Source organism: Ischnura elegans, chromosome 2, assembly GCF_921293095.1.
Source record: "Ischnura elegans chromosome 2, ioIscEleg1.1, whole genome shotgun sequence".
Taxonomy (NCBI): Eukaryota; Metazoa; Arthropoda; class Insecta; order Odonata; family Coenagrionidae; genus Ischnura; species Ischnura elegans.
Window position 1 is genome coordinate 105,601,400 of NC_060247.1, and position 25,034 is coordinate 105,626,433.

Consider the following 25,034-nt stretch of genomic DNA (forward strand, 5'->3'; position numbering starts at 1 on the left):
TCCCACATGAAACAACTTGATTGATTTTCACGCGCGAGTTGACATGAATCAAATTCAGATGGCATGTTGAACTCGATTTCGATAGTCTTTTGGTTTTGCCAGGGGAGGGGTGCTTTCGTATAGATCCAGCGCCAATTTACTTCAAGGTAAGCTTAAATTTGGCACCTTCAATGTGATTACGGCAATTAAGTGAATGAAGAATACGTAGTGGCAAAGGGTAATATTATTTATTCACGAATCTCCCAGAATTTTCTCTGCATGGGATACGTGAGGTCCCTGCACCATCTCATATGTGTATTCGGCAAACAATTAGTGTTATTTCTTTAAAAAAAGCTTGTAAAACTTTTATGTAATTTTAAATTGCTTTTTTGCTTGTTTTAACATGTAAATACTGGTTATAATGCGATATCGTACTTATTTTATCCTTGTACGAGGTGTGTTTTGACTCGAGCAGTACCCGTGATTCCGGCTCTGAGGACCCCTCTTTTTCGCTGTGGGTTCAGTGGTGTCCTGGGTAGATTGTTAGTGTGTAGAAATTTGTGTTACATTTTCTAGGATTTGGTTCCTAACAGGTTACTTTTGTAAAACGTAAGTATGAGTTGTATTTGATTGATTTCCGACTATAGTTACGTGTCTGTTGAGAATTCCATGGAAGGAGAAGACGGCTGCGAACATTGAAAAAGTAACATGGCGAGTGGAATAGGTGTGACGCATTGAAGGAGTGCTGTTAGCGGGATCGCCATCTTGTTTCGTGCCGGCTTCTTCGCGATTATTGGTCATATTTGAGTTGTCAGTGATCATTCTGGGATGTGTGCATAGTGTATGTGTTAACTATATGCGAAGAATAGTGTAAATGCAAGTAAGTTGTGGGGTTTCAACAACATCATTTCGCTGAAATTGATTTTCGCCTTCTTGCTATCGGCCCGTTATCGGAGTATATATCAATAATTTGGTGGAGAATACATATGCTCCTTGTTTTTGCGTGTGGGGAATACGGGTGTCAGAATATTTTTCCCACCGAGAGTCAATTGAAGTAGTTACTCCTAATGCTCGCCGGATCGATCGTTGTAAATGCTTGTTGAATGATTCATCTGGTATAATCCAGCATGCACGTGGTGTTCCTAATAAAAACGTAGCTTCTCAATCGTCCATAGATACATGTATTACTGAACTCTTCATGGGCGCTATATGTTGGCTGTTAATTCTTTACGTATCGATCGAGTGGTCATCACGAAAGCTATTCGACCTCGTCCCCCCATCGGTAACCTACTCCCCCGTCCACTTGTCTTCGTCGCCGCAATGAACTCGGCCACTGCAGATATAATTCTTCCCTTACCTTTCGTGTGAAAATGAGCTGACCGGTAGAATGTATTATGTTTCCTTTATTTTTTGTCATATTGCTTAAATATTGAGGTTAAAAATAATAATTTTTTTTGTAATTTCTTAGTAGCAATTATTTCTCATTTTCGAGTCCCAAGTTTTAGTCTAAGGGAGCAAGCGGGGGTTTAACCTAAGAAATTAATTATGGGTTTATGGAACTTCCTCAGAGTAATCAGTGAATGTCATTTTCATACCTATTTGAAAATATTTTATTATTGAACTTCATAGACTTACGATAAAAATGAAGGTTTCAAGCTCTTTATGTTTTGAAAATTGCTCTCAGAACTTGCAATTATGTATTGGCGATGATTGCCCGTAAGTTGGAATGATAATGAAATGGCTATAATACGTATTCGAAGGTGCGCCGGCCCTAAAATTCATAATGTATTAGAAATGATACTGGAAGCTCACACTATCATTCACGCAGTCATCAGCGAGTTGTTTCCTGCTTGTAAGTAATTTCGTTGTTTGAAAAAGGAACGCAATGTTTGAAACGGTTGGACAACGTGTTGGTGGAATAAATTAACAGTGTGCTCGGTCTTTGTCTATAAATTTTATGTACCGGCAAAGAAATTCGTGCATGAAAGCTGTTGTATGTAGACTATTCGTGAAAATTAAGAAATGATCTTTAGGTTTCTAGTCCCTCGTCACTGCTGATATCATCAAGTGTCTTTGCAAACATTTCTTATGTTTTAATGCCTTTTTAGCTTCGGTTATCAATTGATTGGTTAGAGTTATCATTTTAGATTTCAATTGTCAAGCGTTGAGATGACTGAGGAAATTATAGTAGGGTGATGTCATTTAGACCGTGCATGGCTCGTGTTTACACACTCGCCCAGACGGTAGGCCTAGATTATTGATTTCGTCTGCCGTAGGATAGTAGCTTTCGCGGGTTGTGCACGGAGTGAGCAAAAGGAAGCTTCCTAGGGTGCGTTGGTCCAACGTAATATGCAGATAGCGCAAACTCTTCTGCAGACAGCCACCAGAAATCGATCCCTTCGTACTCTTCTCCCACCCATCTTTACCGCCCCTTTCTAGTTCCTCCAATGCACTTGGAATCGTGACGCATTCCCCCTACATCCCTTTAAAACCCCCTCCCCGATATATTCTCTTCTGCTCCCCACTTTCCACCCCACTATTTCATTCTTCCACACCCGTAGTTGCTAGGACAGTCGTGGTTTGTACGTTGGATGTATCACTTCGGCGTTTCGTTCGCATGCGCCCTAGTGCCGGTGGTGGCGACGTGACTCAGTAGCATGCATTACCAGGGGTTGGGGATTTGTAATTTATTATCGTATTGAGAAATCAGTGAATCATTTTAGTAAGCGAAGATAAATATCTTTACTGTAACTTATAGTTAATTATGAAGTTTTCTCCAGATTCTGACTAAATTTCGGTTTTCTCTCCCCTCATTCAACGGAGTAGCTGGGAACTACCGCGCCGTAATTGCCAGGAGTGTGTGTGGGGGTATCGTGAATTGTGGGAGTGGAACTCGAGAGCTGCTGGCGATCGGCGGTCATAAAAAGGACGACCCGTGTAATCAAATAGGAAGATGTCCGTGGACAAGGAAGAACTGGTGCAGAGGGCAAAGCTTGCAGAGCAGGCGGAGCGGTACGACGACATGGCCGCCGCGATGAAAGCGGTCACGGAAACAGGAGTGGAGCTTTCAAACGAGGAACGGAACCTCCTTTCCGTCGCGTATAAGGTGAGTGGAAATGCGTGACATCCCACCCGGCGCCCCACCCTCCGCCCTCGGTGCCTATCCTTCCCCTCTTCCGATAGCTCGCTCGCCCCCTCGTCGCTTCCATGCATAGCTCTTGTCAGTTGAGGGCGTGGCGTTAGAGTGACGGCGCAAGTTGCTTTCGAAGTTGATTCATTCACTAGTTGGTATTTTTTCCGCGCCGCTGCCGTATTGGGGAATTTTATGCAATGAAAAGCTCTCGACCGCGATCATATTTAATGGATTATGATACATTTTTACCTAACAACTTTCCTGCTTATATATTTTACATCCTCTTAATATTCCCGGGTATCACTGTGATACGTTGTATTAGCACACGTTTTCGTACCAGGACCAGGTAAAAAAGCCATTTATACTCGGGGTTGGACTATGTGGGTGATTCATGCTGGGCTGTGGGCAATTACTTTGCTATCTAGTTTCCGTTTTCTCAAGTAAAGAAGAAATAGCCGACGTCAGTTTCTCTTGATTAGTTAAATTCCGTTATTATCAGTTCTGTAAAATGGAGATAAAGATTCATATATAGTAACTTTAATAATTCGGGGTTCATGGGGGAGTTATCCTTGAAGGTGAATTTCTGGCATCGCGGGTGGGTGACCTTACTGGATCGATGAAGTTTCAAATATGGAAAATGTGTTCTTTTTGTTATTTTGGAAATTATAAGTTTAGTGAAGGTAAATGATGGAATATTTTTCTATGCTTCGTGATTTGTGCGTCCACTTTGTGTCCTAATTAGTTTTATTATCTGGTATCGTTCAAGTGCTGCGATATAAACTACGAATAACCATGTAGTATAGCAAAAATATCGAGAATTTCTCCCTGGCTATAGTAGGAATAAGAGATTAATTAGCCAATTTTTTTAATGCACTCCTACATGACACGGAAGAGATACGTAGCTTTGAAAATGCTGGCGGAGAGGAGAGAGAAATGGAGAGCTACGTCAAACTAATCTTAGTATCGTTGACTAATGATGATAACATGCCACAAAATCTTTAGCAAATAATAACTCAGTTGATCATCTTCACCTGATGAGGAGGTAAATTCTCGTATTGTGAGATAGTAGAGTGAAAAAGGGGAAATTGTATGTTGTAGTAGTCGGTGTGAACTTACGTGCGTGTCAATTTTCGTTCAGTTTTTGGTGCCGTAGAAGTTATTTCCTTTTTAATGGGGAATATTTTTAAATGTATTGTTATTTATCACCATTCAGGGCATTCTATTGTTCATTGTGTGTATTCATCTTGTTGCGAGGAGTGCAAATTTATATCCATTTTTTTGCCAACCTTAGTCGTCATAGTTTTAGCGCGGAACAAAACTTTCGCCCAAGAATGTCCGAAGATGAAATATCGTTTCGGTACACAGCACGTGTTTTTTCATTAACACTAATTTGTAAGCTAGGACATCTGGTATGAAGATCCAATGTCGGCCTTCGTTTATTGTAGGTATGTTGATTACGTCATTATCATTCACGGAAAACTGAGTACTGCAGCACCCGGGGGTCTTAGCTTTGCTGCTCCTGTAACTAAACACCGATCTACAAAATCAGTAGTCATAACCTCTAATCGATCCGAGGCACATCTATGTCGCCCATTCATTTTTTATAAGCATTTCCGGGGCATGCTTTGCCGTATTGATTTTATTTTTTGGGAATGACGAACGCTTTATGAATCGAAGGAATTGATCATTTTTAATTGGTTTCGGGAAGGAGTAGGTATTTCAATTGCGGGGTTGTTGTATTTGGTGATCTTCCGTCTGCGAGTCGCGATCAGCGGCGATATTAATGACGTGACTTATGCGAATGTGCAATTGCGACGATTTGGGAGGCCTGAGGCTAAAAAATTTCCATCGGCTGTGTTTTAATCTACATTTGTCATATAAATTGTCGGGTCACTCAGGCCCTTCAGGCCTGTTTGCACGGTACATCACGTTCGGGTTAATGTTTAAATGTAAACGCCAAAATGCACCGTGTAACCACACAACTTGTGCGAATGCATGCACAGAAAATAGAACCTGTTCTAATTTGGTTCATGCATTCGTACATGTTCCGTTCCGGTCCACAAAAATCATTCGCGCAAACAGACATTGACTCGTACGTGTTAATGTATCGCATAAAAAGGCCTTTAGGTAACGACATTTGTTTCATCTATGATCCCTGCCTTACGTACAGTGAACTGGTGAAGTGTCTAGTTTAAAGTTAGTTTATCACTGCAGTTCAACCAAGATGAGGTGCACCTGTCTTCAGCTAGTGGCGAATGGGGTGTGACTAAGGGTGCTGTGCCTGTCCCTTTCCCTTCTTCCTGGGTTCTTCATAGCATCTCACTTGATGATAGTTAATTAATGAATGCTCTTATTTTCTCCATAATTTGTTTCAAACTACCTTTAACAGTTAAATGGTTATGAAAGAAATTCTTCACTACTTACCCAATTACAAAGCCCCCGCTATTTTATGGCATTACGTTCTTCCTCCTGATGTATTGGCTCTAGTGGTATGTGGAATGGACTGGTGTGGTTCCGTTAATTAATTTTTTTGGGACTTTGAGCGGAAATTTTACGAAAGAGGTCATGTCAAAATGAATAGTTTGTTGAAGAACACCGTATTGTACTCTGAATTCCTTCAGTTTATGTATTGTGTAATTAATTGATCATGGTGTAGTATAAGAGTTAATAATTGCATCTTAACATATTGCTAAGCAATATAATGCGTATATGATTAAATGAATGATATCACTCACAAAAGAAATGTATGAAATCCATGTTTAAATGCTCCATTAAATTTTGGGTCGACCCATTATATTTTTTATCTAATGGACCCGTCAGATAAAAAGTTTCCAAAAAGAACCCATTAGGAAAGGTAATTGAATATTTTTGCAGGATTTGAGAATTCCATGTGGAAATCTACTATTGGTAGTCAAGGGGGCCACAATGCATGATTTCTAATAGTATCTAAGTAAAAGTGAATCTCTTCTGGGGTATGCACGAAAAAATAATCTAATTAATCACATTTAAGTAAGAAATGATGACTATTCAAAGTAATAACTTCATTAATGGTAGCTGCTATAGAAAAGTTGATTTATCTGAATACAAGTTGGCCAATGTTGATAATGTAAATGTGGTGTTCATTCACAAAGTTCATTTAGTTGTTGCATTTCTACGTAATAATTTAAGGGTGATTACTTAACTCTCTAAAAGATATTGCATTTCAACATAGTGATCCTCAATTTTTAGTCCATTAGATGGAGAAAATTGAAGTAAAACATGTTGAATAAGGATAGGTAAAATATAGGTGGCAGTAGGTGTGTTGTTCCAGTTCCTTGCTATTGGAACACAAGTACAGGGTTAAATTCATATCCAGGGTACTGATTAGTAATGTTTTGCATTTGAATTTTGTTCCATTTAGCCTGCAAGTATCTTACTTATTTTATGTTGTTTTAGATGTTAAAATGTCTTCTCTTTAATTTTTTGCTTTACTTTTGATTCTTGTTAATTCAATTTATATTTGAATATTCTAAAGACACCAGGGCAGATGTTAAATCAATATCCAGTTCTTCCTTGACATTTTAAGCACTTCCATTTATTATCCCTATGCAGTTAGAAAAATATGTTTTATGACAACATGGACATTTCTTATTTTGGAAGCTCAGTAATATTAATGCGAGAGGAGTGTGATACTGTGTCAATTTTGTTAGTTTATTTATTTATTTAATTCAGTCCAAAAACAGCATGAGGCCAATTACAGAGGGCAGAGAATAACAAGGGAATACTACTAATATTGCAAAATGTAACCAAAAACAAACAAAATAATATTTAACAGTATTTACAGTTTAGTATTACAGTGTGTATAGTTTACTTGGGCCATGAATAATGGAAAACTAGTATCAGCCCTAGAGGCATAGAAAGCCTAAGGTCACAGCTTCCTTCCCAATTCAGGGAAATCTCTTCCAAAAGTGATTGAGGTGATTTTCAACACACTGAGGCAGGTTTGAAATTAATAATAGTTGTCCAATGATGGGATAGTCCTTCCACCTAACATACCTGGTGGGCAACAACTATCAGAAAGAATGAGTTGTTGGGTCAGATAAAATCAGAGACCCCTTACAATCTTCGTCAAATTTTATTGCAAGTGCTAAGGGTACTCTGTCAGAATTTATATTGCTGGTTTAATTTCAGCATGCTAAGATGAAGTGAAAATCAGTCATCAGTGATATTTGATTTATGAAAGAAAATATTATTTCTAAAATAAATAAATCCTAAAATTAATCCTTAAATTTGTGTTCAGGATGCCTTTGTTGTGTTATTTGAGTGTAGTGTTTTCTCTAATCTAAATCTGTAATAAGCAAATTAATAATGGCCATCCTTACTATGGGCATAAGCTTCTGTTACATGTTCCTCAGTAATTACATTATTGCCTGGTTACACGATACATTAACACGTACGGGTTAATGTCCAAATGTAGGAACGTGAGAATGAACGCCAAAATGTACCGTGTAACCACCCAACTTGTGTGAATGCATGAGCGGAAAATAGAACCTGTTCTAATTTGGTTCATGCATTCGTATATGTTCCGTCCCTGTCCACCAAAATCATTCACGCAAACGTACATTAACTTGTACGTGTTAATGTACCGTGTACCCAGGCCTTTAGAAGGTGGTGCCCAAGTTCTGTTAGTTGGTGCAGTCTGGTTGGTGGTTAATTGCCAAATGATCCAGGAAAAAGTTAGGTGAATGGCTTATAATTATTGTCATCCAATAAACATGACAAGAATTAACATGTGGTAAGAGACACTGAAAAAAGCAGTCCAGAAGGATATCTCTTCTTTGGTGCCTGTACATAATTAGAAAAAAACTACTACCTCGTCAGTTTGCCAATTTATTACCTGATGTATGCAGTTTCTTTTTGTTTGAGGAGGTCCTTTTAGTTCAAAATGTGTTGTTCATTTCACAGAATGTCGTTGGTGCACGGAGGTCATCATGGCGCGTTATTTCGTCGATTGAACAGAAGACAGAAGGTTCCGAAAGAAAACAGCAGATGGCAAAGGAGTACCGGGAAAAAGTAGAGAAAGAACTCCGTGAAATTTGTTATGATGTTCTCGTAAGTAATAGCTTTTGCAATCATTCTGTCGTATTATTTTTTTCTTTTTCAGCTGTGGTGATTCTTGTGTGCATAGGATAATGGCAGTTTGGTGAGGTCATTTCTATTTAATGTTGTACAAAATTCCTGATTATCTGGCATTCGCACCAAAGAAAGAATTTTTAGTTCAATTAGGTCCCTAATGGTCATGCTTATAAAATATGTATTCACAATTTCTTACACCGAAGTTTTGCTACACTTTGTTCTCCTTTGACGTTTCCTGCTGTAAGGTTTCGTGCCTCATGTGAAACAATTTGTTATGGTGAGTCATTTGGTAGTTTTTGTATCATTTCAGGAATTATACCTTGATTTGTCCAATTTTCTTGGGAGGATTGAAACTCCTAACAACTCTTTTATAGGCTGCAATGAGAATGCAAGGCCATCCACAGCCTGAGATATGCATTAGACACATTAAAGAACATAGGCATTTGTGATTCATTGTGATATTGGTATTGGAAACTTAATGTCAATTCATGATCATGGAATACTGGGAGAAGTATTCTGTATCATCTGCATAGCTTCAAATACTTACTAAAGAATAATGTCTTAAGTTGATCGATTTAAGTTGACATTGAGCAAACAGTGTCCTGCATTGCCATTCAATCAATGCCTGTAAAAGACTTTGTGTCATTCGTATTTAACAATATTTCCGTTTTACTAATAGTTCATTGCCTTGGATAAATAATCATACCTCTGCAGATGCTTAATTGGATGGTGGCTTTTCCCATGTTCTGTATTAGACAAAAAAGTGAAATAAAGAGCTGGAGAGGAAATTTACAATTTACAAGGAACGCAACTCTATGAACACTTCATTCAATTATTAGTTGGTGAACACTTTTGGAATAATAATTCTGAGAATGATTGGTGTTAAACCAAATTGCACAACTACAAAAATACCATTTTAGTAAGCATAAAGTAGTAACGGCCCTGAAACTGAATGTATTACCAACTATTTGGAATGTAATGAATCACTTATCATTAGCTTTATCTTATTGCGCCTCTTAACCCATTTGATGATTTGCATTCCAATGCTTTATTATAAAACTTCTAAGTATCGTAATCCTCTGTTCATTTAATTGTTTTTGCTCCTATCAAAATTCTTGTGTACAACATAGGGAATATCTCACATTGTATGTATGTCATAATACCTTCCCTTTCATTGATATTGGGTACCCCAACAACATTGAAGCTGGCTGCATAGAAGAATTATTTTGCATTTAATGTTTTACTTGTGCCTGCATAAGTTCTCGACATTTTGCTCAGAATTGTTACTGTAAATTACTTTTGATACTCGTTACTTTAACCTCTCCTTATTAGTGACCCATGGAAAGCATTTTGGGAATTTTCTCCACCTTATGGGCATGAAGTAATCCAGCCAGCCATGCTTTACTGGTCGGCATCTTGAGATTCAGTATAGGAGAGAATTTTTAGGTTTTAATCCATGAATCAACTGTATTATTCTGGCTTTCCTGTTTTCCAAATTGGCATCATTTATATTCAGTATATCATGTAAAATTGCACATTACTGTCCACAGGATTCAATCGGAATGATACTAAATCACAGAAAGAAATAGTTGTCATAATAAGATGATGCCGAATTGTGCACATCACCCTCGACTCATGATGCAAAACCCCTAAATGCATTTCATAGCTGGACCTTTCTTGAGTGGTTGGTTGCGATTCGGTCATAAGTTCTCCAGGATGGTGTGGTGATGGCACAGTGCCAACTTTGCCCTGTATGTTTGGTGTCAGCTAGCTAACAAATGACATTTGCTTCCATTTTATTGGGCAATGTCCATCAAAATGGGGAATCGTATAATATTTTGTCAAATATATTCTTCTAACTATTTTAAATGATTTCTTTAACCAGGGCATGAAAAATACTGGTATATTTTAATTAATAGCAGTGATCTATACATAGATATAGTTCTATATTGGTGTCCAATTCAGGTAATCACTTAAGAAAACCAGACTATTTCTCTGTGGGTGATCATGGTTGCCTACCCACTTGTCTGACTTACGGGTTTTAGTACTCACTTAATGCATTATGCTTTATGAGGACAATTGCCACTATTAGCCTGGAAATATTCACCTAGAAAACAACCCTTTTGGGATTCGTCACCAATTTTGTTGGTTTATAGAAATACAGATTATGTATGCAGATGGCCAGAGTAGATACAATGGGGAAAATATTTCTTAATGATGAGCATGGCAGTGATGTAAAACTTCTGTTGTTTTTAGTCAGTGTGATATTATTTGTATAAATGATAAAAACTTTGGTCTGGTAATATTAGTTAGACTCTGTTCACAATGTGAGCTTACCTCAAATTCCAACCAATCCACGGATGCTTCAGAAAAATAAATGCAATATACTGCAAGAATTTTTCTTATGCAGCATTTTGGGCCAGATAACTCTTCTTCCACCTTCATTTATGAATTTGGTAGGCATGACATTTTTTTTTTTGAAAAAAAAAAGTGATTTTTTTCTCTGGAGCCTTAAATTGCAATTATGGTTTTCTGATAATCTTAAAAAATTTAAGATGATTTAAGGTATCTGTTAACCTATTAAGCCTATGGGTCACTAAAATTTATAAATTGTACCACATCTAGTAATGGCATAAGATGTTAGGATTGAATTGATAAAGGATCTTATTACTTAATTCTTCTGATTTAGTGAGCAGTTTTCATTAGTTCTATAATATATGGATTCACATATTGAAGTTACAGTTCTTCTGATTTAGTGAGCAGTTTTCATTAGTTCTATAATATATGGATTCACATATTGAAGTTACAGCCCGGCCGTCGAGAGTTGTCCGATGACAGTTCAAAAGGAGGGGCGGAGAACCCTGCGCCTGCACGGTTTGCAGCCAATTGCTGTCCCCCAAACGCACCTCATACCCTCGCCCAGTCATACAACGTTGTCTCATGGATATGAAGCACTGAAACAAGCCTGAGCCACCAAAACAAGCCCTTTCTGCGAATCGCCAAAACAAAGGAATCTTCCTTTGGGTCCTTCACGCTCGTCGTCCCTTCTGGTTCCTTTCTTAAGGGAACCCTTTTGTTTACGTGTGGTGTGGGCGTTTCCATTTCTTACCTGGCAACCTTGCCCCCTACTCCTTCTAGCTGTCATCGGACAACTCTCGGCAGCCGGACTGTATATCATTTTCATGAGGTACATAATGTTGGCTGCCTAGCACTAACTTCATGGTTGTGTAGGAATCTTATGACTTGTAATTCATTTTATTGGGTACATGTTTTGTTGACCTATTTCTTAGGTGTTTGGGTCAGGCCCTAATGTTTTGTGATGGAATATGTATAAAAATCATATCAAGAGCTACATTATCTTAGTTATGATAGGAGGGATGGACAGATTCAGGATTTTTTTCGGAACTGGATCTGGATCGGATCCTTGATTTCAGGTGTGTGGTATCTTCATGTACTTTTGGATCCTAATGCATTTTCAATTGCCTGCTATGAAACAAAGTAATTATTCAAGTTACTATTGGGTACATGAAATCAAAGGATTCCTATAAAGGTAGTAATGGACATTTCACTATTTTTACTGATTAAAAATCATTTCTATAACATTTCAAGTTAGATTTTTAAAAATTCTAATATCTTCACACACACAGGATCTAAACTGTTACGCTTTCATTTGGAAATGAAAATCGGTTTCAATCATTGGATAAATTATTGACTGAATTTGAATTATCCCCACGTATGTTTCCCCCGAGTTCTGTCACTTTCTCATCGCATATTGACTTATTTCATTCGCAGATGCTTCAGTAGTGGTGAGGTGGATTTTGCACTTCCTCGCGATACTTTCACACCGCAGTGTACACACATGGCTCTCCTTATGTCAATAAAATTTTTCTTCAGAATGAAAGACATTTTTATCAGTATATTCTTTAATTAAATTGCAACTGCACATTCGGAAACATAATAATATTTAGAACAACATTAACGTCACATGCAAGGAGTTAAGGGAACAGAAATAGACGACACCTCAGCGAGAGGATGGGGTGGGCAGCAGAAGCTTGTAAAGGAGAGGTGAAGGGGAAGGAGCCTCTCCATCTTTCTTACAGCAAGGATACGAATGAGGGAGTTTAGGACAAACATGTCACATTTTGCTATTTTATCATGTCGTTGCCTTCAAAGCGAAGCCGGGCGAGCTATGTTATATGTGTAGACATTTCCAATCTGTATCTTTTTGTTTGAGGGTGCTGATGCCATGCTTGTTTATTTGAAAATAGTGCTGTTATTGTCTTGTTGTAACTAAAAGACATAGTTTGTCAATTAGAGCTAAAAAATGCTGTTAGAAATGTGTTATGTTTGGTCTCATTTTTGAAATCTACAATGGAGTCTAACTTGACATGATTATTATCGTACTGTGCTGAGATTCTCGCGATGGTTGCTCTATCTCTTAAGAAGAGTTACACTATCAGGTCTATGCTGTATCTTGGGGGTGCATTATTGCGCCGCCGATATTTCCCTCTTTCAAAGGGCATCGTTTTTGATTCTGCAAATTGCATCGCGTTATATTACGCCGATTTTGGGGGCGAAATATAACACGATTATATATTATCAAGCGGTCAGCGAAAGCCAATTTTAGATTTTATAACATTACCTGCAAATCCAAGATCTCAGAGAGCAAGATACAAATGACGATCGAAAACAGTTCCGCGCATTGCAGATGACGAAAATCAATTTCTTATTACACTATTTATGATCAAACTCATCAGCAGAGAAGGGGATTTAGCATGATAATATCTCTCCTACCTTCATAAATGCCCATGTGAGCATTCTATCATGGGCAAAGACAGCACCGCTGCAATTGAAAATGCATACTAATAAGACTAATAAGTACGTACCGTGTATTCCAACGGAAGAAAGGGGCAAATAAACAGAATGATTGCTCGGAACAAGGAAAAATTTAATGAATTATTCATGATAAAACTGCATACATATCATTTCAACATCATTCCTCCAGCGGCATATCACAAATTTACACTGCACCAGTATATTTAGTCCAAGTCATATCAACGCTAAGTTGTTTGAAGTAACATGGAAATGGTATCAAAATACAAACATGATAACACTTCCATAATCATTGCTCAAGAATTGGTATTAGAAACCGTAAAGTATGTCACGTACACGAGTTCACAATCACAACACTCGCGATGATTCCTTCCATGACATCCGCATAATCTAGAAAACAGCTGTTTTCCTCAACGAATGTATTTAAAATGGCCCAAAATGTGATTTCAAGTGACAATAATGTTTTGTAATTAAATAATTACCCGCGGCGGCAGTATATGCTTTCGACAGCGCAGTTATTTCCCTATTTCCCCTAGTGACAGCGCACTGTGCCCATAGTTGTGTTTGAGGGGAGGCGTGTGAGGGGTTTGAGGGGTGAAAGCGGAATCTCAGGCAACACTCCCGAGCCGGAATATGTCGGGAGATTAGCAACCAGTATATAAGGACCAGGGTATAATCATTATAGGCGTAGGTGAACGAATAGTGCGTAGCGGACTAAGTCCTCTCTAAGACAATTATACTTGTAAATTCCGATATTTTATGCCCAAAAATTGGCGATATTCTTCCATCGACGACAGTAACCCTGAATATAGACTCTTATTTACTTAGGCTAGAAAATATCCGATAGAAAAAGAGCAAAATCTCCAAACACAAGCCACATCGTATTTTTAACTTCTTCCCGGGCTGCCGAGTATCCGGCTGCGTTTTCGGAGTGTCTCATTTGTTTATTGCAAAGAATCAAGAAATATGATTGGACGTGTACAGCATTCCGCCCCAGGTAGGGGCCGCAATTGGAATAACGCCAGCCAAATGCTGGCGTTATTGTCGATGCTATGAAGCGACCCCAAATTCCGCTTGGGGGCTGCTATTTTGAGATAGTGAATCAGGGGGGCGTAATATTGCGCCAAAAATAGCATCTTCGTCGTGATAGCGCAGCCGCTATCTGTTACAGAATAGCCCTGTAAGTGCCTGTAATATTTTACCATATAATTTTCCACAAATGAAATTCTGCTGCATAACCCATATGAGAGCTCTTAAACTAAATGGTTGGAGAGGATTTGAACTCCTTCCACTCCTTTTTATGGGATGCTGAATTCACTGAAGCATTTATTTAAATTTTAGGATCTAGATCCGATGTCTCCAGCAAATTTGGATATGAAGTATCCTCCGACCATCACTAGTTATGATATGAGTTATTATATACACTGTCATCTAGTGTAAACCAAATCTTCCATGTAGGGCACATCCACTATATGATGATTTCATTTGATAATCTCTGATAAATTGATACAAACTATGAAGAATTTCAAATATTGGTCATAGTAACCTGTCAGGTATTTTTTCAATAAAGTTAGTAATCTCATCTATATTGTAAATGCTTAATTTTTTGCTGGTGCCTACAAGTTGTTATAGCTCTGGCATTTGCTCTGGTATCACCAATTCGTTTTGCGGTGGACATTTCCTTTTGTTTGGTCCTTTGAAAGAGATTTGAAAAAATCTTTAAACCCAATCTTCGGAATTTCCTTTTATTGTTTTCTCTTGCCATTGCTATTATAATAATGTAGAGAGTATAATCTGCAAAAATCATGTTTGGTATTTATTTTAGCTAGTTAGTGAAGAATTTCTTTTTTGCTTTTTTATTGATAAAAACATTTTTCACAGGCTCTCCTTGACAAATACCTTATCCCTAAGGCAAGTAATGCAGAAAGCAAAGTTTTCTACCTTAAAATGAAGGGAGATTACTACAGGTATCTTGCAGAAGTTGCAACTGGGGAATCCAAAAATGGTGAGTTCCTTTGGTTAGGATTTTTTCCTATCCTGTTAGTTACTCTTGATGTACATTAATTTCATGTTTTTATCTTTTCTGGAAGTAATGGTTAGCTATTTATAATTGATGAAGGCATTTAAAACATCTGAATGATTTGTAATTTTATTTGTTAGTGAAGATGATCATTTAGAATACTTCTGCTGTGATTATTGAATGTCAGGTGCTTACTTCGTTGCTGTATTGAGAAATGTTCCTGGACCTAGGCCTTCTAAGATATGCATTATTTGTGTCTTGTTTTAAGCTGATTTAGGGTGGATTTTCATTATGTATGAATGTGTGTGCTTTTCTGATTTTGCAATTTTTTTGTGTGGTGTAAGATCTTTGCTCATATCACCTTGAAGAAATTTCCTGCATTAGTCATGAAAATTATGCACTTAATCTAGCCATCTAATTGGCCTAAATGATGTCATTTAGTTACACTCATGCGCCCTTATTTCATTCAGTCATATATGACTGACATATTCGCAGATGGGGAATTGAGGTGGCAGCGAACCTTTTTTAAAACCTGTAATTTTTTTATTGCCTAGACTATGTGCTAGTTAGTGCTGGAATCAATTTTAATTGTGGCAGTTTTAATGTAAAGTGTGGAAGGCACATAAAATATAGCTTTTGATTAAGGTTCAACAGATTCAGGCTTCAATTGGTGGAAGTTAGACGTATTTAAATGTATAAAAGTGCTACGATCTTTTATTCATTTAAATTTTGACAAAGGGATGACTTGAAACTAGATAATTGGGAATTTCAAATTCATATGGCTCATCAGTTTTTAATGTAGTTGTTTTCTCCCCTTTTTTCACTAACATTTGTATTTGCCTAGGATGGTCACTTATTTTGATTACAGGTTACTTAACCTGGACATATAAAAAATATGGCATATTGAGCAATATAATGTGTACTTCTCCATTTTCCAAGCTTCTATTATCATATTTACATACGTCGGAATATGAATAATTTTGTTTCATGTTTAGCCCTTATTCCATTGACCTATATCTCTATATCACATCTATTGAAAAGGCTGGCTTAATCAACAGTATAGTATTGATTCAACTCGAGAACACCTTAGTGTATTTTATGGAGAACAATAAAGTAATCTTAGTGAAGCAAAGGAGGTAGCCCCTGGGTATAGGGTTGGCTTTGGTGCCCAGTTAGGATAATGGGTAGAGGTGTCTGGCTGCTGTGGTCAGTGCATGCTATCACAAAAGATGAAAAATATTGCAAGCTTTTTAACAAGAGAAAGTTATCCTAACTAGAAATGAGAATTACCGGGTGTTGTATAAATGGAAATATATGTGGGTTTATCTTTTGATAAAACTGGTATAATTGTAGTAGGACGAAAAGTTTTTGCACAACATATGTGATATAGTCAGATTCTTATGCTATTGGGGTATGGAATGATGTTTCTTTTATTATATCGCCAATACTTTCACCTACATGTGGTAACATACATTCACATTCATTCATGCTGTGGTAATGTGATATCTTTTCTCCATTATTTACTACTACTCTCCGTCATTTATTACATTTTGCTCAAGCTTTCTTCTCCCAGGCCTTCTCCCTCATTAAAACATGCCCAGCCAGGAAGTTCTGGCTGTGAATGTCTTCTGAATGGGGGCATATAGGTTTGGGGTGATTTAGGTTTGTATTCTGTTCTAAGTTTAAATGTTGTATCAGAAAGAAAAGAGGTAGGTTCCACAATGTATAAAATACTGCGACCAGTGTCAATGCATAGTGTCAGCATCAGGGATTGATGACGATACCATATATTGCAACCGGTCGCAGTATTTAATATGTTGTGGAACCTGCCACTGTCTTTCCTTTCTGATACATCATGAAGGAGTTCCATCATGTTCTGCCTGACACAATTGGATTTATTTAGCTTTCATTATTAGCTCCACTATTTTCAAGGTGTCACATGATTAACAACCAAAACTGTGTTAGTCGTCAAATAAGTGGAAAGTTAAAAGATGTTTGTGATTATGCTGCCTGTCATGCGAACTTGACTTTTGCCTTATATAATTGTATGCCCATATTGAGGTTGTAGACATACTGAGGAAGAAATTGTATTTTTGTTATGTAATTATCTTTTGTTTGACTCGAGATATTGCCTTATTTTTGTATTAATACCTACAAGTTATTCATCAGTTCTTCGGAATTTCTTGGGTATTGTAAACTAAAACTTAATGTTAGTATTATCTGTAATAAAATTTGACTCTGTTATCGCTAAAGATAGAAATCGTTCCTTCCATTATATAAAAGGTTAATTTTTAAATTGGCTCTATTGCTGCAGATCAACTGTGTGATTTCAAAGTTCTGAATCCTCATGTAATACAGTGGGACTTGGTTAGTACGTTCCTCCTTAGTACGTTTTCCTCCTTAGTACGGCGATTTCTCTCGGTCCCGGTACCATCGGAATATAAATACAGGTAAAAGTATTTGGTTAGTACGTTTGAAAAAATTGCGCTTTCCTGGTTAGTACGCTCAATTGCTTGGCGTGGCGCAACCTGCTATTCGTTCTCTAGTATCTTCTTAAGGGTCGTAAAGCTCCCAATTCATGATTTAATTTATTATTACTAGCCATTAAAATTCTTGCATTCATTCCACATCTCTTTCTTTGACCGTGATTTATCCAAATGCATTACTCAATTCTTATGACGTGATGAATAATAAAATGCTGCCATTTATCAGGAATGCCTGACTATGCAAAACTGCAGCCAATGAGAAGCCCCAATTTTCCCCACCCCGAGCTCCTCACCTTCTGTTGCCTCTGGAGTGCCCACTGCACACAAATTTCACGAGTGGGCAATTGTTGCTATTGCACGAGTTATGATGAAGAATTGAGTGTTATCCAATTCCCACTTTATCTAAAGCAGTTCTGTACGTACCACATAAACTCGATGTCAATGTTACGGAATACGTGCATATTTGACTACTGCTGCAGGAGCAGACGATGCTCTGGATCTCCACGCGAAGCTTAGCTTAAAAATACTTGATCTCGGCACGAAAGCAGACGACATTAAACAAATTTTTAAAGTAAATTTCAACTGTATAAAGTAAAATCTTCTTGTAATTACGTCGTAATCTAATAATCTTTCGTGTTATTAATCAATATAACAATCGATATGGTTTTATTCTAGAAGCGAATGTGTATGGCTGTTGCCGTAATTTAAGGTTAATATAATTTTGTCCAATTTTTATGATGTTTAAAAACAACCAGTTGACATACTCAGGGTTGTTGTTATAATATTCTCCGATTATGCTGTGACAAAAAAGAAATGACTTAGCTTTACTTGTCCTCTTTCTATAAAAATGTATAGGGTAAATCACGGGAGAATGACGCCGTTTTCATGTAATTGTCTTCGGGAAATCTATGCAACATTGTGATTTTTATTCACATGGTATTGTTTTTCAATGTAGCGCCCATTTTCTTTATTTTAAAGGTGAAAAGAGTTCAGGAAGGCGATTCTACGAGAACTACCAATAGTAATTGTAATTATGATGACTTTTCCACAGATTGCAATTACCCCAACTGCCATTTTTTACTTTCCTCGTTAGCACGTTATCCTGGTTAGTACGTTCATTTTTTGCGGTCCCTTCAGAAACGTACTAAACAAGTTCCACTGTATGAAGTAGAATTGATTGTTTGTTTGAAAATGTTTCCCTTAACAATTCTGGGGTAAATATTTTTAAAATACCAGTGACTGATAGGTTTGTGTGGTGGTTTGATCCTCTTAATTTTAACTTGTTTTGTCCATTAATTTATAAGTTCTTAAGCGTTATGAGGTAACTGGAGCAAAGTTATTTTTGAAGTGTGCTTTCTTCTATTAATAGTTGTAGTTCTATTGGACAATATTGACTTTAATTCAATTCAGCATATGAAACCTGCACTCCTGCTTGGTGAGCCTGCTTGTCATTACTTTGCCCAGGAGGGATGCCCTAAGAGTTTGACTTTTTCAGGCGTTGTGGACGACTCACAGAAGGCATACCAAGATGCCTTTGAGATAAGTAAGACGAAGATGCAACCAACACATCCCATAAGGCTGGGTTTGGCCCTCAACTTCTCTGTCTTCTATTACGAGATCCTCAACTCTCCGGATAAGGCATGCCAGCTAGCGAAGCAGGTTGGTCGGAGAAGACAGGTCACCCAGCGTAGTCACAAGAACTTACTTCCCATCTTTAATTATTTCATTTAGTTTTAAGTTTTGTGTAGCAGGATGGTCATGGTCCATGTGGTTGATTTACGCAGATTTTTTTTGTTGGGGCTTAATTATTCCTGAGGAGGTGCTGGTGTGTCTGGGCGATGTGGTGGTGTCAATGAAGTAGCAGTTATTTATTTTCTTTTTTTCCTCCCCTGTCCATACCTTTCCTTATTACTCCTTTACACCTGCTTTCAATATCCCATCCTTGCATATGCTAACTGTCTAATATCTTAAACTCACGTTAAAAAATACTCATGGGTTAATCCATTTAACTGGTGCCTTGGGACCTTTCCTACCTTTGCAAATCTGTCCTTCTCCCTTCTTTTTCCTGTTAATATACCCCGTCACTGTGTAGGTGTGGTGAAGGACTCACAGAAATCATACCAGGAGGCTTTTGATATATCCAAGGGAAAACTGCAGCCTACACATCCAATTCGTCTAGGCTTGGCTCTCAATTTCTCAGTATTTTACTATGAGATAATTAATTCACCTGCACAAGCCTGTCATCTAGCTAAGCAGGTTTGTCAATTCTTGCTGTTGAGTCACTAATTTGGTTGGCAGTTGTTACCTAACTACTAGGTGCCCATAACCAGACTTGAAACTTGTTCATGGGTGGGTTTACTTCGATCAGCATGGTTTTCATGGTGAAGTTTTGTAGGCTAACAAGATAAATGTGTTCAGGATATTACATGACTTACTATTCTAATTGACCATCACCAGTGCATTGGTGCCTCCTAGCATATTTAGTATCTTTCTTTAGTTTGGCTTTCATGCATGTATATTTTGGACCTATAATTAATATCCAAATTTTGTTCCCCTACTACAACCTGGCCTGCAGATGATTTTAGTTAGGTTGTCGTTTGGAATTTGTGCACTACACTACCTTTAATAAGGAAATAAGTGAGCATTGCCTAACCTTCAATTTTAATTGTGATGCTGTGGAATTAATAAAGTGAATAGACTTGCACAATTTTATAACCCTGGAATGATGTATCATATATCCTAAGAAATTGAGTATTTACTGCAGGGTATGTGCAAGTTCTGAATTTTTTTTCCCTTTTAGGCATTCGATGATGCCATAGCGGAACTGGACACGTTAAATGAAGACAGCTACAAGGACAGCACACTCATCATGCAGCTGCTGAGGGACAACCTCACACTCTGGACCTCGGACACACAGGGGGATGGGGATGAGCCCCAGGAAGGGGGTGACAATTAATCTGTTACCTCAAATTAAAACAAAAAGAGGAGGCAAGGGATGGAGGGAGATTATGGAGGGATGGAGAGGAGTTGAAAAGGCGGTGAGAGCTAGAAGGTGGGTCTCTTGATTGGAGGGGATGTGTTGGGGAAGGAAGTTATGATGTTTGGAGGATGGTGCAGTATATATATATTTTTTTTATGGTTGACAATTAATCTGTCACCTCATATTAAAACAAAAAGAGGAGGCAAGGAATGGAGAGAGATAATGGAGGGATGGAGGGGAGTTAAAAAGGCAGTGAGAGCTAGCTGGTGGGTTTCTTGAAGGGAGGAGATGTGGGTTGGGGAAGGAAGTTACGATGTCAGGAGGATGGTGCAGTATGTATATATTTTTTTTTATTTTTCTTTGCCGCTCACCACTCCACTGCACAATACCCCATTAAAAGCAGCACTCTGCCTGGGCGTGCACATCATAACCCTACCCTCATGAAGCCAGTCACATCCCTCCTGCCAACTGGACCTCAGCCCACCTTAGTTCTTGGACCACGTTTGAGGGGTCCATCTTCAATTCTTTTTTGCCAGTGACCCTTTCTCTATTGTCTTCCCCCTCTTCAACTAGCACCGCTTTTCCATCTTTTACTGATTTCCTAGCTTCTTTTCTGTTCCTACCTCACCAAAAAGTCCTTGACCATGTAAATTAACTTTGACTGGAAACCAGTCACATTGCATCATTTGTGTATCATCCAATCGTTGACTGAGGTATTTTCACATTGAAAGATGAAGGAATCTTGGAAGGAGGTGGGTGGGAAAAATGGTATGAGCCTCTTTATGCATGGAGTACTTGCATTTGGGAAGTTTGAGTTGTAGAGTTGGTTGGGGAAATGGGGGATTTTTCTCCATGCCTCTTTTCCCCTGTGGAATGGAATAGACAATGAAAGTTGTTTTAAGAGAAGCAAAGAAAAACATTGGGGCCCTTATTCCACCTGCCCATTTTTGAACTGAAAGAATTATGTAGAACCAGTTGAAGGCATGCTATTTCACTAAGTTACAACTTTTTGCTGCAGCAAAAATTTCTGGAGAAATTCAGCCCAGGATGCCAAGAAAGACTTCTTTTGATACTTAGAAAATTATAGAAAAAATTCTGCTGTAGGCTGGTGCACTAGTAAACGAAAATGACAAGAACCCAATATGTAATAAAGAAATTACAAGTGAACTTGTCGTATTTGTATGTAATATTGTCTGGTTGTCAAATTTGTTGTCGCAATTTTTCTCTCCTCCAGTGCTCTAATAAACATTTGTACATCAAAATGGAATTCCTTACCCATATGAACAATATAACAGTGGTGTCAAGAGTTAGCCTACTGCTTTTAACTTATAACATCACTTTTTCAACAGGAAAAATATCTTCATTTGAATGGATATCATGTGTTGTTTGATATGGAAAGATTGGGGTCTGTATGCTGTTGTTAAAAAAAGAAACTGTGGTAAACGTGTACATCTCGTGGATTTTTTTCTCAATATCCTATTTCCATAATTGAAGACTTACAAGTGCCCTTGGAACTGGTTTCATCTAACTCCTAAATGTGCACTTATTTAGTGTGTCAGGCATTGTATGCCATCCTTAATTTCAGTTAAGAGTATCCTGCTGCAATTTCTCATAACATTTGCATCGCCAAATTTTGATTTTTTTTACCTCCCTGTTTATATTGTAATACTCAGAATCTAGGAAATGAAGGAATTGCTCAATTTGCAATTAACAGTTAACAATCACAAACATTTAAAAGGCTAGAAAAATTTTATTTAATCCAGGGAAATTCTGTAACAGTCTAAAGTGAATTTTTACTGTTAATGCTTGGTTATATTCCGTACTAGAGCAATGGCACAAAAAGCATTGGTGAAACAATGGTGGTAATGAAAATTAGGGTCTCTGTACTCCCTTCTTAACTGTATGTGGTTATAGTAAAGATTGCTTTATTTAAGGAAATATTTGTCTCGTGTTTTTATCTGAGGATTTGCTTTTTCTGTATCCCTGTCAAATTGGATTAGTTGGTAGGTTTTCGGGAGGAAGGTAAGTAAGAATGCCATGCTTGTAAAGTTTGCCTGTATATATTTTCTTAAATGTTGCAATATACAACTGGGAGGTATTGGATGTGTGAGGATGAAGGGAGATGCTTAGCCAGCCAAACAGTGCATGTTATATGTCTTGAATAAATATACTTGAAGGTGTATTAATGTATATGATAATTGAGGCTTTTTCTTCGTCCAACTCCATTGGCAACTTGTTTTTATCTGTTAAGGGCTCATTTTTGCATCAAGACTGGTTAGAAGCAGATGTAACCGGCTCTAGGTTTTTTGCTGCATGTTAATTATACTAAGTCATTTCGATTGAACTGATTTCAAGCATGATTTTCCATTTACCAGTATGTCCCGGTTCAGTGGTTTTATTAATACTTAATAATAAAATGAAGTTTAAAGTTAAAAATAACCTACTGATTTACTAGTATTACATTACCCTTTTTGCCCTTGGGTTCAAAATGCATCTTGTATTTGTACATCTTGTGAACTTTAGGCCCAAGTATCATACTATGGTATTACAATCTTGTAATCAGGGATATGTTTCACATGTAAAGTGCTCTGTAATTCAAATGTCTAGGAAATCATAGTGGTTTTATTGCAAGGTTTTAATTGGTACATTCTATGCATTGGGCCAGGAAAGTAACATCAAATTTAAAAAATTGTAATTCATTATTGGAAGCCATTTATTGGGTCAAAGAATTGGGAAATCCTAACTTGTAATTTGTTTCTTTAAACAATGTTGGCATCCTGTATCATCACTGCATATAAATTAGAAGTCATGATTATCATACTTAATTGTATTAATTATAACTTGAACTGTTTGATGAAATTGGCTGTAATTATTTCATAACTAGGTGTGAAACACTTGTTTATTGCTAAATTAAATTATTTTAACGTAACCAGAGAAAAAAATAATTGCTTCCATTATTTTTTACAATAACATATTAAGTTACCACTTCGATAACCACTTCCTTGTCCATTGAGTGCTGAAATCAGAGTTCCTCGTGTTTTTATTTTGATAAGAGGACATGTAAAAATTTGATTCATGATTTTCAATTAGGTGTATCTGATAATAATGCATTGTCCCTTATGTCATTGCATGAGTTAAAGCTTACTTCATAAGAAAGCTTCAATGTGTATAGCTAGTGTTAGCAGACATTTTAAGTTTCTGAGTGAGATGAACACCTCATGGGGGGAAATCAGAATTTATGCCTTATATATTTTTCAATTAGTCTTAGAGTGTTGTTAGACTACAATTTCATAGTTGATATGAGATGCTATTTTATGAAAGTGGAGAACTGATGAATCTGAAAACTTAAGAGCAGGGTTAGTTTAATTTTATATTTTGAGTTTAACCTTTAATAAGGTAAGGATTTATCAGAATTGATCTAGGTTCTCAGATGTGATGTCTGTTCTAAAATCTTATGGTCTGCAAAGTACTTATATTTGAAATGTGACTAATAATAAGCAGGGATGTTAGTGTATTCATAGCTGTGAAGAACCTAACATTCCAATGGTCTGATGTTAGTGTGAGCTTAGAAAATGCTATAATCTGAAATTTATTCTTGCTTGGGTGCTTTTTGGTAGCATTTGAAGTAGTCCACTGCATGTGAACTGCTTGTTTTGGATATTACAATCTGAGTTGTTTGCTGTGAGGGAGCTTACGTTTTAAAGGGCAACTTGTAATTAACTCAAAAAATCGATTTGAGATTGGCAACCCTTACCCTTTTTAAAGTTTAAAAGATTGACTCCAGTCGGAGACACCTTTAATATTTGAGGTGTCTTTCATCTAGCTTCCTTCAGTTGATGGTATGTATTCCTTTGGTCAGCCATTGGTATGCAAGACTTCCATAGGTGAGTATATTTTCTCAGGTAAGTGTGGCGTGGATCTGGAATGACATTGATACTTCACTGTGCACACAGCAATGCAGTTTTATAACTCTGTAGTTAATTTTGTTTTATATGTAGTAAGTGTAGGCAAGGTGTCTATTTGTAACATGGAATTGTCCCTCTTTGACTTTTTGTAATAAAAACAGCACTATAGGGTCTATGAAGGGTGACCAGACGTCGGGGTTAATCTGGTCACGTGCTCTTTTTAGGTGTTTGTCCGGTGTCAGAGTGGATTTTTAAAGAATTTGAGTCCTTTTTTTTAAATTATGTTTATATATACAAATAGTAACTGTTACTAGCCATTCAGAACTTCTTAAAATTTCTGTACATTTCTTCAGCACACCAGAAATGGTATTTTCTCCAATTTCATCTCTGCTGAGAGAAAGTAAACATTGCCTCAGTAAAAATTTATAAAAGGGGTTGTAAAAATTGTGAAGAAATTATATCCACAGAAAAAATATATGAAACCATAATGCTGATAGATTTATATTGTTCTTAATTATGAAATTTTACAAGTTTCCTTATTCTCCCTTAAAATCTCCGTTAAATAAGGTGCTGTACTTTTTCA

General features: G+C 37.2%; 1 protein-coding gene across 5 annotated transcripts; it reads left to right on the forward strand.

The window, feature by feature from the left end:
* The first annotated feature begins 60 nt into the window (after positions 1–60).
* On the forward strand, positions 61–22,484 carry LOC124154311 (14-3-3 protein zeta). 5 transcript variants are annotated; one of them, XM_046527964.1, is made up of 6 exons: positions 61–146; positions 2,806–3,085; positions 8,057–8,203; positions 14,942–15,065; positions 19,062–19,225; positions 20,367–22,484. In XM_046527964.1, exons 2-6 carry the CDS (start codon positions 2,933–2,935, stop codon positions 20,520–20,522), a joined length of 744 nt encoding a protein of 247 aa, XP_046383920.1. In that variant the 5' UTR covers positions 61–146; positions 2,806–2,932; the 3' UTR covers positions 20,523–22,484. The 5 variants fall into 5 exon arrangements, with proteins under 5 accessions (XP_046383920.1, XP_046383918.1, XP_046383917.1 ...); XM_046527962.1 differs by lacking the exons at positions 61–146; positions 19,062–19,225 and adding exons at positions 462–588; positions 19,659–19,822; XM_046527961.1 differs by lacking the exon at positions 61–146 and adding an exon at positions 465–588.
* The last annotated feature ends 2,550 nt before the right edge of the window (positions 22,485–25,034 follow it).

Excerpts from the sequence above, each read along its gene's own strand:
- LOC124154311 (XM_046527964.1), top strand. The coding sequence starts at position 2,933 with ATGTCCGTGGACAAGGAAGAACTGGTGCAGAGGGCAAAGCTTGCAGAG. Across the intron at positions 3,086-8,056 it reads TCCTTTCCGTCGCGTATAAG|AATGTCGTTGGTGCACGGAG; the intron begins GTGAGTGGAAAT and ends TTCATTTCACAG. Across the intron at positions 19,226-20,366 it reads CATGCCAGCTAGCGAAGCAG|GCATTCGATGATGCCATAGC; the intron begins GTTGGTCGGAGA and ends TTTCCCTTTTAG.